Raw genomic sequence first — 15,787 nt, forward strand, 5'->3', positions numbered from 1 at the left:
AGAAAGAGTACTTCAAGCCGTGTCTTTCAGCTTCATCAAGTCTACAGTCCGACAAGTCATGAAGTAGGGGCATTTGTAGACATTGAAATTTTGTAGGACTCTACAAGATGAGTCTTATTTCAGTTAGGATTTCTTAAAGGTTATTCTACCCTAAAACCTAATTCATGCTTATATAAAGGGTTATATTACCTTACAAAAGCATCTTGAAAATTTTACAAATTCATAAAAAGATCAAAATATGTCAAACTTTTCTTGATAATCACGTATTTCAAGAAGTTCCACAAATCATTTCATGGAGATCAAGTTCAAATCATACTATCTAGTTCGAAAATACGTCACTAACGACCCTCGAATCATGATGAAGATCAAAATCCAAATTATCCTAGTTCGATAAATACGCCACTAACGACCTCGAATCACGGAGAAATCTTAGGAGAGGAGAGTCAAGAGAACAAACAGATTTGTACCCGTATTGTTTATCAATAAATATTCTTGTTTCTTCATATTTTATTTGTGATTGCAATTTATTTTTCATCACTTAAAATTTATTGCAAACAATGACGTTAGTACTAATGAATATTCAAAATGATCATTAGTTTATTTTTTCCTAGTCAATTCTTTTAGTATATATGATTAAAAATAAATATCTACAATTTGATTTGTTAAAAGAATATTAAGATTAAAAAAATGTTTGGATTAATCGGTATCTCCTTGAAAGATGATCTATAAACTAAAAAGATTAATAAATATTTTGATCTATAAACGCAAGTTTAATCACATGCTCTACCACTGAGCTAAGATAACTTCTTGCTTTTGTTTCACTACATACATAATTATTAAGTTACAAACTTAATCTGATACACATTAGATTATCATCTCAGTAGCCGGAAAAAAAAAAGAATAGATAATTGAGAATGATTCTTTCTTTTCAAATCTCCTACATCATGGTCTACATGTGAAAGCCTAAATTACTACAATAATTTTATGCAACTCATTGTTAACAGGACTCTAAAAACACACATAAATCTAAAAAAGATGTTTTGAAAATTGCAACATTTTCAGCCAAATAACAAGTGAAATTTTTTATCAGAAACAACTTCCCTACTTTCCAAGATAGAATATGCGTACACTTTATTCTTTTTAAACCCTATTTATGAAACTACCTTGAATGTATTCTTGTTGTTATAACAAGAAGTGAAAAAATCTCAGTGGATTAAAAGCAATAGCAAACTAACCACATTAAGATTCACAAGTGGGAATTAAGTTTTTTTTTATTGATAAAAGGAATGATTACGTGTACATAAATTTTTATTTTATTTTTTAAAATCTGATAATGTTATACTCTTCTGCAATTAAAAATATATTGAGAACTTTTTCTGTTGTTCCTCAGTAGCTCAGTGATAGATAAATAGAGAGAAAAAGAAAGAAAACTACTTATATTTATATAAATTAATCTTTATTGCTTTAGAAATGCCTACAATTCTAAAAAAATAAAAAGCAACACAATGGATGAAACACAATTAAAATTTAATATAATATAATTGATATTAAAATGCTCACAAACTCAACAAAATCTGTAATCATAACATATTGGGGAGGGTGGGGTTGGGGGCGGGGGGGGGGGGGGGATAGACTTGATAATTAATCAAAGAAAAAAGTAACTTAATAATAAATAGAGCATATTAAATCAAAACATCAATAACTTTCCGCTTTAAAACAAGACGTCTCGTTCTTTTCTTTAAAAGAAAATCAAATAAAAAAACATTAAACAAAATATTTTCACAAGTTAAATATCGGAAACTATCAAATTTAAAATGAATATGCTTACAAGCATTCAACAAACTAAATTAAGGATAATAAATTTTAAATATCATATCTAATAACACTAAGAAAATCGCACAATAATTTATAGTTTGAGAATAATACTCTTTAACAAAATGTCTTAAATTTAAGCTTATTAGTCATAAAGACTCAAAGAGCATGTGTGTTTATACATAGCAGGGGCTCAATCATATTGAACTCAAACCTAAGGACACTAAATCAATTACTTTAACCCTCAAAATTGAATATCCCGTATGGATCGAGGCATTTTGGTTTGTTGTAAAAGATTTCAGATCAGTAGAAGATAAAAAGTTGAAGATAAAAAAATATATCTGGATCTACTTCTATTTTCAACCTCATAATAAATTTAAATTATTCAAATCGTAGGGTATTATTTATATTATTTCACTTACATTAGCAATAATAAATTTAGTATCATTTTATAAATAAGTATGAGAAGAATAAAATGTACACAAGCTTTATCATTATTTGAAAAAGCATATAGATAATAAGAAAAATTAAAAAACATTACATTAACTTTGAATATTTTCTAAAACATTACATAGATATTTTTTAAGGATAGAGATATATGTAGAATGACATAAACATCACCATTATAAATAAGTTGGTCTAACTATATATATGAATCTTAATTTGTAATTCAAACTACTTAATAACAAAAATGTTTCAACTATAGCATTTAAAGTTAATAAAGGGTATCTAATATTATTTTTTTTGGTCAAAATTTCATTCAGTAAAGTTGAAATTTCAAAATGGACTATTAAAATGGATTAAAATAACTTTAACTTTGAATTTATCGCTAAATCAAAATGAAGGACATGTTCTGCAATTCAGACTTATTCATTAGAATCTCAAAAAACAATTCATTAATTCTTTATGATAAAACAGAATTTATTATTTTCGTGATCAAATCATGACCATGTAGTTAAAAGCCACGCTCTCTATCATTAAGCTAAGACGGCTTTTTACATTTACTCTACATATGTACTTTAGTTATTAAGAGTTTTCATATTTAATCTAATATATGTTAAGTTACTATCTTAAAAGTGAAAAAATAAATAAGAAACACGGTTTGATATCGACACTTACAAATTAAGAGTAGAAGAGAAAAAAAATGCACATCTTTTATATGTTATTTTCATATATCTTACGCATAAAACTAATTTTTTTCTTAAAAAATTACTTAAATATATAAATAATCATGGAATTGATTGATCCAAAAAAAAAAAAAGTTATCATGGATGATAGCATATGTGGTTATCAGAACAAATAATGGCATTTAGCTGTTTACATATTCCTAACGTAAATGATGTTTGTCTTTCTCACAACAACAATAACCCAATGAAATCTCACAACGTGGGTCTGGGGAGGGTAAAGTGTACGCAGACCTTACTCCTATCAAGGTAGGACGACTGTTTTCGAGAGACCCTCGGCTCAAAAAAAGCATAAAAAGAGGTCAGATAAGGCTAAGAAGTTCAAAGCGTTATGGAAAAGTAAATAACGAATAACGCAAATAACGAAAGCGACACAGATAAAATAGAGTAATCAAAGTACAGAAAATATAAAAAAAGATAATAACAGAAGTCAGAGCACAAGAAATTATAGTGCGCTAATGCGCCTACTAATACGGAAGAATAACGAGATTATGTACTAGCCTTCTACCCTAATATGGGTCCTCCACACCCTCCTATCTAAGGTCATGTCCTCGGTAAGTTGTAACTGCGCCATATCCTGTCTAATCACCTCTCTCCAATATTTCTTCGACCTACCCCTAACTCTTTTGAAACCATCCATGGCTAATCTCTCACACCTCCACACTGGGGCATCTGTGTCTCTCTTCTTCACATACTCAAACCATCTCAGTAGCATTTCCCGCATCTTGTCTTCCACCGAGACCACTCCTACCTTGTCCCGAATGACCTCATTTCTAATCTTGTCGCTCCTGGTATGCCCACACATCCATCTCAACATTCTCATCTTGGCTACTTTCATCTTTTGAACGTGAGAGACCTTAACTGACACACTATTTACATAATACTTAAATTTGCTAAGGTATATATGCTTGCCCTTCTAAGCCGTTTAGCATATATGAATGATATGCTAAAACTTTGTTTTTATTCATGTTACTTGATCCATTTTTTTTGAAACATTCACGATATAATGGAAAAAATCATAAATATTGCAAAACACAAGGGTCTAATGAAGTAATATCTTCTTATTTCTTAGATAGAATGGAAAATGAATACAATATTGTATACAAGGAGTAAGAAGGGGAAATAAAAGATGGGGATTACAAAATGCTAAATCAAAGAGAAAAAAACAAAATTTATGTAAAATAAGCTTCCGAGTAAAATCAAAACAAAAAACCGCCGTCTGTGGGGATCGAACCCACGACCACGTGGTTAAAAGCCACGCGCTCTACCACTGAGCTAAGACGGCTTCTTGTTTTTATAATCCACATGTGTAAATTAAACTTAAAATGATACATGCTCTATCATCTTCTTTGTAGGAGAAAAAGGAGATGGTTTGCTATCACCAGTTACAATCTGAGAGCAAAAGAGAATGCTTAATTGTTTGCTATCACCAGTTACAATTTGAGAGTAGAAGAGTGATTAATTTTTTCCAGATATCTTATGTATTTTTTTAATATATTTCTCTGTGTTGTGAGAAAATCTCTTACAAAAAAGACTTAAAAATAAATGTATAAAGAACTACTATAAAGTTCTCAAAGAAAACAAAGAATGTGCTTGAAGAATTGAAAGTAATGTCAATCAATAAAAGGAAACTGATTCCAAACTGTAGTTGATATGATTATTTTCTCCCACATTGCTTTCTTAGGACACACTTTTTCTTAGGACACACTTTAGTTAGTTGCCACCCTACCATATCATTATTCGGGTTTAGGACCATTAATATAAGCAAGTTCACACATGCAAAGCTTTTTATCTTATCATAAAAATTGTATGTCAATTAAAATAAAAATAACTCATGCTACTAGTTTTTTTTTACTATTATATATAAAAACAATATATATTTTATATAAGAGTATATTTTTATTACATATAAAGACGAAATAGATGGATTGAGTAGAAAGACATAGTCGGTTATATAAACAATAAATCTAATTAACACTGAATCATAGTTGTAATCAAAGATAACCAACCATTGGTCACATTATTCGAATAGTGTTTCTGCATATATATATGTCTTACTCCTCCCTGTTGATTTTCTTTGTTTTGTCACCTCCCACAAATAAGATTTTGTCCATTTCTTCTGCCTCTGTTGATGATGCTGAAGCGGACATAAAAAAGAATGAAATTGATAGAATAAAGGAAGATTAATGTGCAGCTGATTCTATACTAGCCGATTCCATTGTTCAGCTACTTCAAAAAAACGGACTATTATGGCTATGTAAGGGGACCGGCTTCCCCTTTTTCAATCACTGTACCAGCCTTCTACAGTTAACACAAGTGTGGTAGCTTATGGTCACACACTTTTAGAACAAAGAAAATCAGCTGATATTAAAGTGTTCATTGTGGGAAATGGCAATGTCTAAACTGACAGAAAACTAGAAAAGTACTGTTAATTCAATCGCCAAACATCATTTTTGGGGAAAAAAGGTCCAATCACCAAACCTCTTATAAGATGAGAGAGTACACAGGCTTAATAGGAAAGAAAACTTGTTGCTAGCATTAAGTTTCAAAATTTGAAGATCAAAGGAATATCAATTAAGACTAGAATTCAGCAAATGCAGAATAGCCTTGCCATCATTCCTATATGTAAACATTAAAATAGAAGCACTCAAGCTCACATTCCAGTAAAAGCTTTTTTCCCGCCACCACCAGAACCGGCTGGAATCACCTTCAAGACATTGAACCTCACGGTTTTGGATAAAGGCCTGTGAAGCACAAAATGTTATAACCTACAATAACAGTATATGATGAAATTCACTATAGAAAAATCAAATAAGGTGGTCCTAACCTGCACTGTCCAATAGTAACATGGTCTCCCTCTTTCACACGGAAGCATGGTGATATGTGAGCTGGAATATTGGAGTGCCTCTTCTCATATCTGAAATAATTTACTTGTTAAAACAAAAGAAGGAAGTGAAGAAGCCAACATAGTATAAGTGACAAGCTCTTGCCTCTGATACTTCTTGACATAGTGTAGGTAATTGCGTCGAACGATAATGGTTCTGTTCATCTTAGCGCTGTGGCATGTACCAGCAAGGATACGACCTCGGATAGAAACATTGCCAGTGAATGGGCATTTCTTGTCAATATATGTACCTAAGTTGGAATAGGCCAAGCATAAGGTTAGACCACAAAACAAGGTGAAATTAAGGAAATCCATGAAATAATCAAATGATATATGGCGCAACAGATGTAAAAGATGACTTGAAATACGAGGAAATCTCTGTTCTTAAAGTTAGTCTTAACTATCCAATGTCTAGAAATAGCTATTTAGGAAGTATCTTTTATTTACTATAACTTAAATGTAAGTAAATGCAGTCTCTTGGAATGCCCACATAAGTGATTTATCGAGTGCTCTTGATCTTAGTCTAGTTATGTTGAAGTGGGAAATAAAAAGGAATAAATAAGCTCATTCCAATCCACTGTTGTTCTCCTCCGAAGTTATACCGTTGTGATTCAGTACTACTTCAGTATATTAAGGTCATCCACATCATAAATATCATAATCACAAACTATTGAGACCCATACCTATCACCAAATGACAGTAATGTGAAGGTTTTTATTCACAGTATCATATTCTATGTGCGCTCCATAACTGTAAAGAAATGCTAGCAAAGTGAAGATTTATTCTGTTTGAAATTGAGACAGCTAAAGTCCTTCTAGTAAAAAAAGTTTCAACTTGGCCTGTATTGCCGTAATCCCAGAAGCCTAATTCTGTCAAAGGTTTATTATTAGAAGAACCAGCATCCAGTTTATGTGAAACAAACAACGGAAGTGCTTCAATCCTAAATGCTTTGGTTTTGACGGAAATACTGTAGAAGATTTACAAGAAAATCAAGAAAAAGCCACATGACTGGTCAAAGCAAAACAGTACCACACGGAAGGATAGCTCGCACCTCACGTCATCTTAATAACCCAAGCCCCCAGCTAATAAGAAGTTCTACAATAAATGTATCGTGTTTGCCCTTGTGTACTCAAATTGCATTAAACCATATTTCATGCATTTCAGACGCATCGCAAATAACTTCATAATAGAACGTTTTACCAAATGGCAACGACAATGAAAAAGATATAACTTCTCAATACAAAGATTTATCAAGAGCCAACTAAGTTGCAGAAATGTAATGCAAGCGAGTTTTGGCAATTCGCAGCAAGTAGGCCCATTGCTTAAGGCGTGAACGATATGTATAACTGTACTAATTAGAAAACATATCATCTAACATAAATCAGTAATACAGAGGCCAGACAGAAACAAATGAAATACAATAAGAGTAAATGAATATATACCTTCAGTAGCCTCACGAGGAGTCTTGAATCCTAAACCGATACTCTTAAAGTATCGATTTCCTCCCTTTCCTGGTCTCTTTCCCTTACCGGTCTTCTTAGAGCTGCCGAGATCAGATAAACAAACAAAACGCAAATCTTAGGCTCAAATTCCTTCAACTTAGGGACTAGAACAGTAAATGGATATAGGATTGGTCAGGATGCTCACCTTAGAAAAACACCTGGCTGCTTCAAAAACGCCTTCTCTGTCTGCGGCAAAAAGTAAATCCATTAGATTTTCTCTATAATAGCTACTAAAGTACAGGAGAAATGAGAGAGAGGAAAAAAAAACCTGCTCCGCCATGACTGAGTGTTACTAAGGACGCAGAACTCAACGAGGATAAATTCTCTGAAGCAAAAACCCTAATTCGCAGAAAAGAATTTAGCGTTGGCTTAGAGAAAGTTATATACTCTAGGCAGGTTAGGTTAGAAACTGTGGACTGGACTTGCGAAATGGGCCAACTTACGGATGGGCTCAAAATCCAACCAACTAAAATTTTAAAAATTTCATGGTGTTCTATTTGGACACTGCTATTTAATTGTAAAAATTACTTAAATCCCATACTGAAAAAATCCAATTATAATTTATTAATTTATCTTGATTTTTTTGATAATTATCCAAAAAAATTTCTTTTTTTTCAGATTTCTGATACATACAAATGACATTGATACATCATGATTTGATACATAAGTCTTTTTCATTATACATCGTTAGTTGATACAAACTAAACATTGTAATATCAATAAAACTTATGAATCAGCTTATAACACTTAATATATCATGAACACAACAAAAATAGTAGTAAAACTTATGTTTTACTGATACATTGTGTATTTGGTTTGTATCAATTAGCGATATATCATGAAAAGGACTTATGTATCAAATTGCGATGTATCAACATCATTCGTATGTATCAAAAGAGGGATTTTTGAAATTTTTACAAGTGGTAGAGAATAATTGAAAATATAGGAATATAAGGTGTGTAATTTGATAATTTTTCCTATTTAATTTGCACTTATTCTTAATTATTTTTTAACATATTTACTATTTTCGAATAACTCGGGCCATATAACGTCTAAACTTGAATAACTCAACTAAACGGTCAAAATATAAAGTAAAAAATAGTTTGGCACTAATAAGTGTTTTATTCAATGAAGAATATGGGTGTCAATTTTGACGATAAAATGTAAGACCAAACTTCGGCCACTAATGTTGGAAATATATTCATCAGCACATCAATTGGGGCACAACCCAATTCAAACAATCTAAAAATTGGGATCAAAATTTGAGTCATATTAACAAAAGAAGAACATTCAACCAATCTAAAATTGGGATCAAAATTTGAGCCATATTAACAAAAGGAGAACTAGTCATAAGACGAAGGTTTTTTTTAAAGGTTTTTCAAGTTAGATATAACACCATGATGAAAAGAATAAAAAATATTAAGTTTTATTTTAGTAATTAATCAAATTATAATATACAAATAAGTAAATTTAAAAAGATTTTTGAGTATTTTCAACCCGAATTGACTCAAGTCTTCTTAATTTGAGGCCGAGTATGACCCAATCCATTTACCAGTCAACTCATTTAAATTTGTCCAAATTTAGCCAACTAAAATTTGGGCAAAATGGGCTAATTTACAAACTGGCTCAAAATCTAACCAACTAAAATTGTAAAAAAATTGAGAGGTATTTTATTTGAACATTATTATTTAATTTGTGCACGTAACTACTTCTTAACAACTTTAGATATACGAAATTCAGATAAAAATGTATTACTAATAGTTATAGGTATCAAAACTTCAACTATACGGAACTCTACCATGCATATGTGAAGTTATTCTGAAATGGATTGATTTGTAATTTTTGTGAACTATATATTTTTCTGAAATGGATTGATTTGTAATTTTTGTGAACTATATATATGACTTAAATGGTGATTACAAAATTGAGATTTATGCATGCTAAACACTAAAATTGTCATGTGATTCTGTCACACTTTTGAGTTTCAATAACGTGACATGGCTAATTTTATAGTATAACTATGATCAAATCTCTTTACGATGGTTATTCAATCTTTTTTGCCCATTAAACTGATTGATTGTCGTTATGCATCTATAATAGCATTTGACATTTGAATATGAACATTTATATTTTAATATTATAAAAAAAAATAAAAAAATTTAAAGACCTCAAAAGTAATTATGCGATGTTTAGATTCCATATGTCATGAGTTATATTTATGAATGAATCAATAATTGGAAGGCCATTGCTAGAAACTCGTTATCGAAGGAGTTCAAGTGTCTCTCTCTTGCAGAGAACTAGTAAGATTAATGTGTTATAATTTAAGAGAAACACTTAATTGAATTTTTTATAAAAGTTTTTTTGGAAATTGGGGTCTAGGGAAAGGGGAAATAGCGGGGATCACAAGATTGGAAATAAAATCTTTATCAATAATATAAAAATTCAAATAGTCAACCAACTATCCTAACTCTCATTCAAATTTACTATTTTAAGATACTTTTTAGGTAGCTATCACGTAGAAATTCATCGTGAATAGTGTAGTTTTAATAGTTACCGACTTAGAATACCATTATTCAAGTCAGGGATGATCAATGTGAGCAAGTTCACATACACAAAGGTTGTGTTTGGACTTCAATATGAAGGAAACTACTTTTTTTTTAAATGAATAAATGATTTTCTCATATTTGATTAGTTAAATTTTTTAAAAATATTTTCTTTAAAAATGAAAAAAAAAGCTTTTCTGAAAAAAATCACAAGTGAAATTACACATGAATCCTTCCACCCTCCAACCCAACTTATTTCCACCCCCACCCTGATAGCCCCCAACTCCACTACCTCACTTTTTATTGTATTGTCTAGATTATATATAAATAATTTTACAATAATACTTTTTAACTTACATACCAAATACTAATAAATAAATAAAGACTTATTTTCCAAAGAAAAATATTTTATTTTAAGCTTAACACACCCAGAGTCCTCTAACCTTGTCATAATTCCATATCTCGGTAAAAATACAGAAAGTATTGTAAAATGTATACACTTTATATGTTCTTACACAAAATGTAATTAACTTCCACTTATCTCAATAATAAATACTTCCCTCCATTGTGAAGATAACCTCCGCCATTTTATTATTGAGAATCTACTGTATGCCTCTATGACCACTATTTATAGAGGCATAAGAATTCATATAGTATACACTTCCGATCCATATTTGGGAAAAGGAGAAAAATTACTTGTTCCCTATATACTTTTCCTTGTAATGAATTAACTAACTTGACAATTTTATAAAGGAAGAAGAACAAGAGAATACGTATATAGAAAGTATTAATAGAGAGAGTAGTAATATAGAGAGAGTAATAGTAATTCTTTCTTTTATGTGTTTGTGTGTTTTTACATTGAAGTTTAAGGCTATATTTATAGCCATATTTACAAGTGGAGGAAAATATTAATGGGCATTTTACCCACTTAAAAAGTAAATGGACTATCCACCATTTTAAGTGGACAACCATTTTACTTGGTTGATATTACTTGGTTGATAATACTCCCCCTTGGATGTCCACGAGAAATGTGCCTCGTTAAAACCTTATTAGGAAAAACCCAGTGGGAAAAAGCCTAATGAAGGAAAAAGAGTACACATATCTGATAATACGCCTTGAGTGCTGCCTCATTAAAAACCTTATCAGGAAAACCCAGTGGGACAAAACCTTGACTAAGGGAAAAAGAGTACAGTGCGTATTTTGCTCCCCCTGATGAAAATATCACTTAATATCTCGAAGACGACGCATTCCAATTTTGTATCTCATTTTCTCAAAGGTTGATGTTGGCAATGCTTTGGTGAACATATCCGCCAAATTGTCACTTGAACGAATTTGTTGGACATCTATTTCACCCTTCTTTTGAAGATCATGAGTGAAAAAGAATTTTGGTGAAATATGTTTTGTTCTGTCTCCTTTGATGTATCCTCCCTTCAGTTGAGCTATACATGCAGCATTGTCTTCATACAATATTGTTGGAGCGTCTTTTGTCAAAGAAAGACCACATGTTTCTTGAATGTGTTCAGTTATTGATCTTAACCAAACACATTCTCGACTTGCTTCATGAATGGCTATTATCTCTGCATGATTTGAGGAAGTGGCAACCATAGTTTGCTTTGTTGAACGCCATGATATAGCTGTACCACCACATGTAAATAAATAGCCTGTTTGCGATCGACCTTTATGGGGATCAGATAAATATCCCGCATCTGCATAACCAATCAATTGTGACGTGGAATCATTTGAGTAAAACAATCCCATATCAATGGTACCTCGAAGGTATCTGAATATATGCTTAATTCCATTCCAGTGTCTGCGTGTTGGTAAAGAACTAAATCTTGCTAACAAGTTTACTGAGAAAGCTATATCTGGTCTAGAATTGTTGGCAAGATACATTAATGCACCAATTGCACTAAGGTATGGTATTTCAGCACCAATAAGTTCTTCATCATTTTCATAAGGCCGAAACGGATCTGTATTAATATCAAGAGATCTCACAACCATTGGAGTACTCAATGGGTGTGCTTTATCCATATAAAATCTCTTTAAAATATTTTCAGTATATGTTGACTGATGGACAAATATTCCATTTGTAAAATGTTCAATTTGTAGACCAAGACAAAATTTTGTCTTTCCAAGATCTTTCATTTCAAACTCCTTTTTCAGGCATTTTACTGCCTTTGAAAGTTCTTCTGGAGTTCCAATAATATTTAAATCATCAACATATACTGCTATTATGACAAATTCAGATCCAGACCTTCTCATAAAGACACAAGGGCAAATTGGATCATTTTTATATCCTTCTTTTAGCAAATATTCGCTAAGACGATTGTACCACATTCGCCCTGATTGTTTCAACCCGTACAAGGATTTTTGAAGTTTTATTGAGCAATTTTCTCGAGAATCCTTGTATGCTTCAGGCACTTTGAACCCTTCGGGAATTTTCATAAAAATATCGTGGTCCAATGAGCCATATAAATAGGCAGTGACCACGTCCATTAACTGCATTTCAAGCTTTTCATGAACTGCCAAATTCATTAGATACCTAAAAGTAATTGCATCCACCACTGGGGAATATGTTTCCATATAGTCAATGCCAGGTCTTTGCGAAAAACCTTGGGCTACAAGTCGTGCTTTATATCTTACGACTTCACCCTTTTCATTTCGTTTACGCACAAAAACCCATTTGTGCCCTACTTGCTTGACACCTTCAGGTGTTCGAACTATTGATCCGAAAACTTCACGTTTTTCAAGTGAAGTTAACTCTGCTTGAATTGCATCCTTCCATCTTGGCCAATCATTTCTCTGTCTGCATTCATCGACAGATTTTGGTTCAAGATCCTTATCTTGTTGCATTATTTCAATGGCAACATTATAAGCAAAAATATTATCGACCACAATATTATTTCGGCTCCACCGTTTTTCTGTCGAGACATAACTTATTGAGATTTCTTCATTCTCATTATTTTCAGGTACTTGGACCTCCTCGGTGGTATCACCATTTGTTGTGTCTCTGGGCTCTTCTTGAGCACTCGCCTCCAAATTATGATCATTTTGATCATTTATTCCTTTCCTTTTCCGAGGATTTTTATCTTTGGAACCAAATGGTCTTCCACGTTTTAAGCGTGGTCTAGACTCATTTGCCTGAACAAGTTGTCCTACCGGGACATCAACTCGAACTTGAGCATTAGCAGCTGGGATATGCGATTTAGTAACCCGTGGAAGGTTAGTAAATGCATCCGGCAGTTGATTTGCAATATTCTGCAAATAAATCATCTTTTGAACTTCTTGCTCACATTGATTTGTTCGAGGATCTAAATGAGATAGTGACAATGAATTCCAATCTATCTCATTTTTCATCTGCTTATGTTCTCCCCCTAATGTTGGGTATACTGATTCATCAAAATGACAATCAGCAAATCTTGCCGTAAATAAATCTCCAGTCATAGGTTCCAGATATTTTATAATAGAAGGAGATTCATACCCAACATATATTCCCAACCTTCTTTGGGGACCCATCTTTGTGCGATGCGGTGGAGCAATTGGGACATATACCGCACACCCAAATATTCTAAGATGGGATATATTTGGCTCCCTTCCAAACGCCAACTGTAATGGGGAAAATTCATGATAATTTGTTGGCCTTACGCGCACAAGTGCTGCTGCATGCAAAATAGCATGCCCCCATACTGAAATAGGAAGTTTTGTCCTCATTAGCAATGATCTAGCTATCCATTGGAGGCGTTTAATCAATGATTCTGTTAGACCATTTTGTGTATGTACATGAGCGACCGGATGCTCAACTTTTATTCCAATCGACATACAATAATCATTAAATGATTGAGATGTGAATTCACCAGCATTATCAAGACGAATTGTCTTTATTGCATAATCTGGAAATTGTGCTCTTAACCTTATAATTTGAGCTAACAATCTCGCAAAAGCCATGTTGCGAGTTGATAATAAGCACACATGTGACCATCTTGTAGATGCATCTATCAAGACCATATAATATTTGAATGGTCCACATGAAGGGTGAATTGGCCCACATATATCACCCTGTATACGTTCCAGAAACGCAGGGGATTCAATCCCAACCTTAGTTGCTGATGGTTTGATAATCAGTTTTCCTTGGGAACAAGCAACACAAGAGAATTCCTTAGATTGAAGAATTTTCTGATTCTTCAAAGTGTGTCCATGTGAATTCTCAATAATTCTGCGCATCATATTATAACCGGGATGGCCCAACCGGTCATGCCAAATGATAAAATCATTAGAATCAGTAAACCTTTTGTTTACAATGGCATGTGATTCAACAGTACCAATATTTGTATGGTACAACCCAGAAGAAAGTGCAGGTAATTTTTCGTGCACAATTTTCTTCTCCATATTTATTGTAGTAATATAAAGGTATTCAACATTTCCTTCATTTGCAGTCTCAATATGATAGCCATTTTGGCGAATAACCTTGAAACTTAACAAGTTTCTTTGAGACTTACTACAATATAATGCATTATCAATTACCAATATCGTTCCTCTAGGTAGTAATAAGACTGCTTTTCCAGAGCCTTCAATTAATTTTGTACTACCAGATATTGTATTGACATAGGCCTTTTTCATAATCAAATGACAAAAATATTTCTTTTCTTTTAATATCGTATGAGTTGTGGCACTATCCAAAATGCACATATCTCCATTATTCATCTTGAATTCAATTGAAGACTGATAAATTTATTTATCTTCATAAAATAAAAATGCATTGTAAGAAATAAAATAAGTAACAATTTTGCTAGAAAAACATAAGTCCTTTTTTTTAAAGTTAAATTATGGTAATTTATAATTAAAAAAAAATTATATGATTCAATTATGATGAATGTTACAATAATTTAGTTTATGGAATTGTATACTTATTAACCTTAAATAAATATTATACACAAGTATTAAAAACAAATATAAAATATTATAAAACATTAATATAATATTATTCATCATGTATAGATAATTTGTTTATTGACAAAAATAATACAATCATTATATATTATTAATGTCTAAAACATTAACAAGAATAAATAGTTATTATAATGACATTAAATAAGGCGAATATTATTTTTAGTAACAATATGATATTAAGATTAAATAATAGCACACTAATAGTAATTAATTACAACATTGTAAAATAGCACAATGTAATAAATAATATACAATTATCATAAAAATGTAACCTTGATTATTATTTTTTTTTTCTTCAAATACATAAACGTAAAAACACAATAATTCAAAGTACATGATAACATATTGAAAAACATGAAATTAAACATCAATTAAGATCCTTAAAAAAATCTTCAACCTCCAAATGAGTAATATCATTGAGGTCATTAAAATCATCATCTCTTAAGGCCATATTTGCTTCAATATTATCATTATTCAAAGGCCTTGCCTCAACATTATTTTCGAACGCCAAGTGTGACTCTATCCGAGCATTAGAAGAAGAGGCACCACCTCTATTTGCCTTTCTTTTAAAAGAATTTTGATAAAGTCTTACAAAATGCTCAGGCGTCCGACATTCATTTTTCCAGTGGTCTTTCATGCCACAACGATGACAGTTACTTTTTGAAGGGCCATTTTGAGAACTGATATTGTTCTCCCTTTTATGTTGACCACCACCACGACGATTATTATATCGTCCTCTACCATTGCCACGCCCACACACATTATTATGACCTTGATATTTATTATGTCTTCTTTCAGACTAGCCATGTGCTTTTACCATATTTGCCTCCGGTAACGGAGCAGTTCCAGTGGAACGGGCTTCATGATTTTTCATTAAAAGGGCATTATGTTGTTCAGCCACCAGAAGGCATGATA

The 15,787-nt window shown here is 31.9% G+C and overlaps 1 protein-coding gene and 1 non-coding gene across 2 annotated transcripts; both read right to left on the reverse strand.

The window, feature by feature from the left end:
• Positions 1-4,209: 4,209 nt before the first annotated feature.
• On the reverse strand, positions 4,210-4,281 carry TRNAK-UUU (transfer RNA lysine (anticodon UUU)). The gene has a single exon. It is a non-coding gene; the product is annotated as a tRNA-Lys (tRNA).
• A 1,143-nt stretch (positions 4,282-5,424) lies between these two features.
• Positions 5,425-7,748, reverse strand: LOC129901480 (40S ribosomal protein S11). Its single transcript, XM_055976674.1, has 6 exons — positions 7,651-7,748; positions 7,528-7,568; positions 7,323-7,423; positions 5,987-6,131; positions 5,824-5,913; positions 5,425-5,740 (listed from the first exon to the last, which is right to left on the reverse strand). Exons 1-6 carry the CDS (start codon positions 7,660-7,662, stop codon positions 5,650-5,652), a joined length of 480 nt encoding a protein of 159 aa, XP_055832649.1. The 5' UTR covers positions 7,663-7,748; the 3' UTR covers positions 5,425-5,649.
• Positions 7,749-15,787: the final 8,039 nt, after the last annotated feature.

The sequence above is a fragment of the Solanum dulcamara genome, chromosome 8 (assembly GCF_947179165.1).
Source record: "Solanum dulcamara chromosome 8, daSolDulc1.2, whole genome shotgun sequence".
Taxonomy (NCBI): domain Eukaryota; kingdom Viridiplantae; phylum Streptophyta; class Magnoliopsida; order Solanales; family Solanaceae; genus Solanum; species Solanum dulcamara.

Excerpts from the sequence above, each read along its gene's own strand:
- LOC129901480 (XM_055976674.1), bottom strand. Across the intron at positions 5,914-5,986 it reads TATGTCAAGAAGTATCAGAG|ATATGAGAAGAGGCACTCCA; the intron begins GCAAGAGCTTGT and ends AAATTATTTCAG. Across the intron at positions 5,741-5,823 it reads GTTACTATTGGACAGTGCAG|GCCTTTATCCAAAACCGTGA; the intron begins GTTAGGACCACC and ends TGTGCTTCACAG.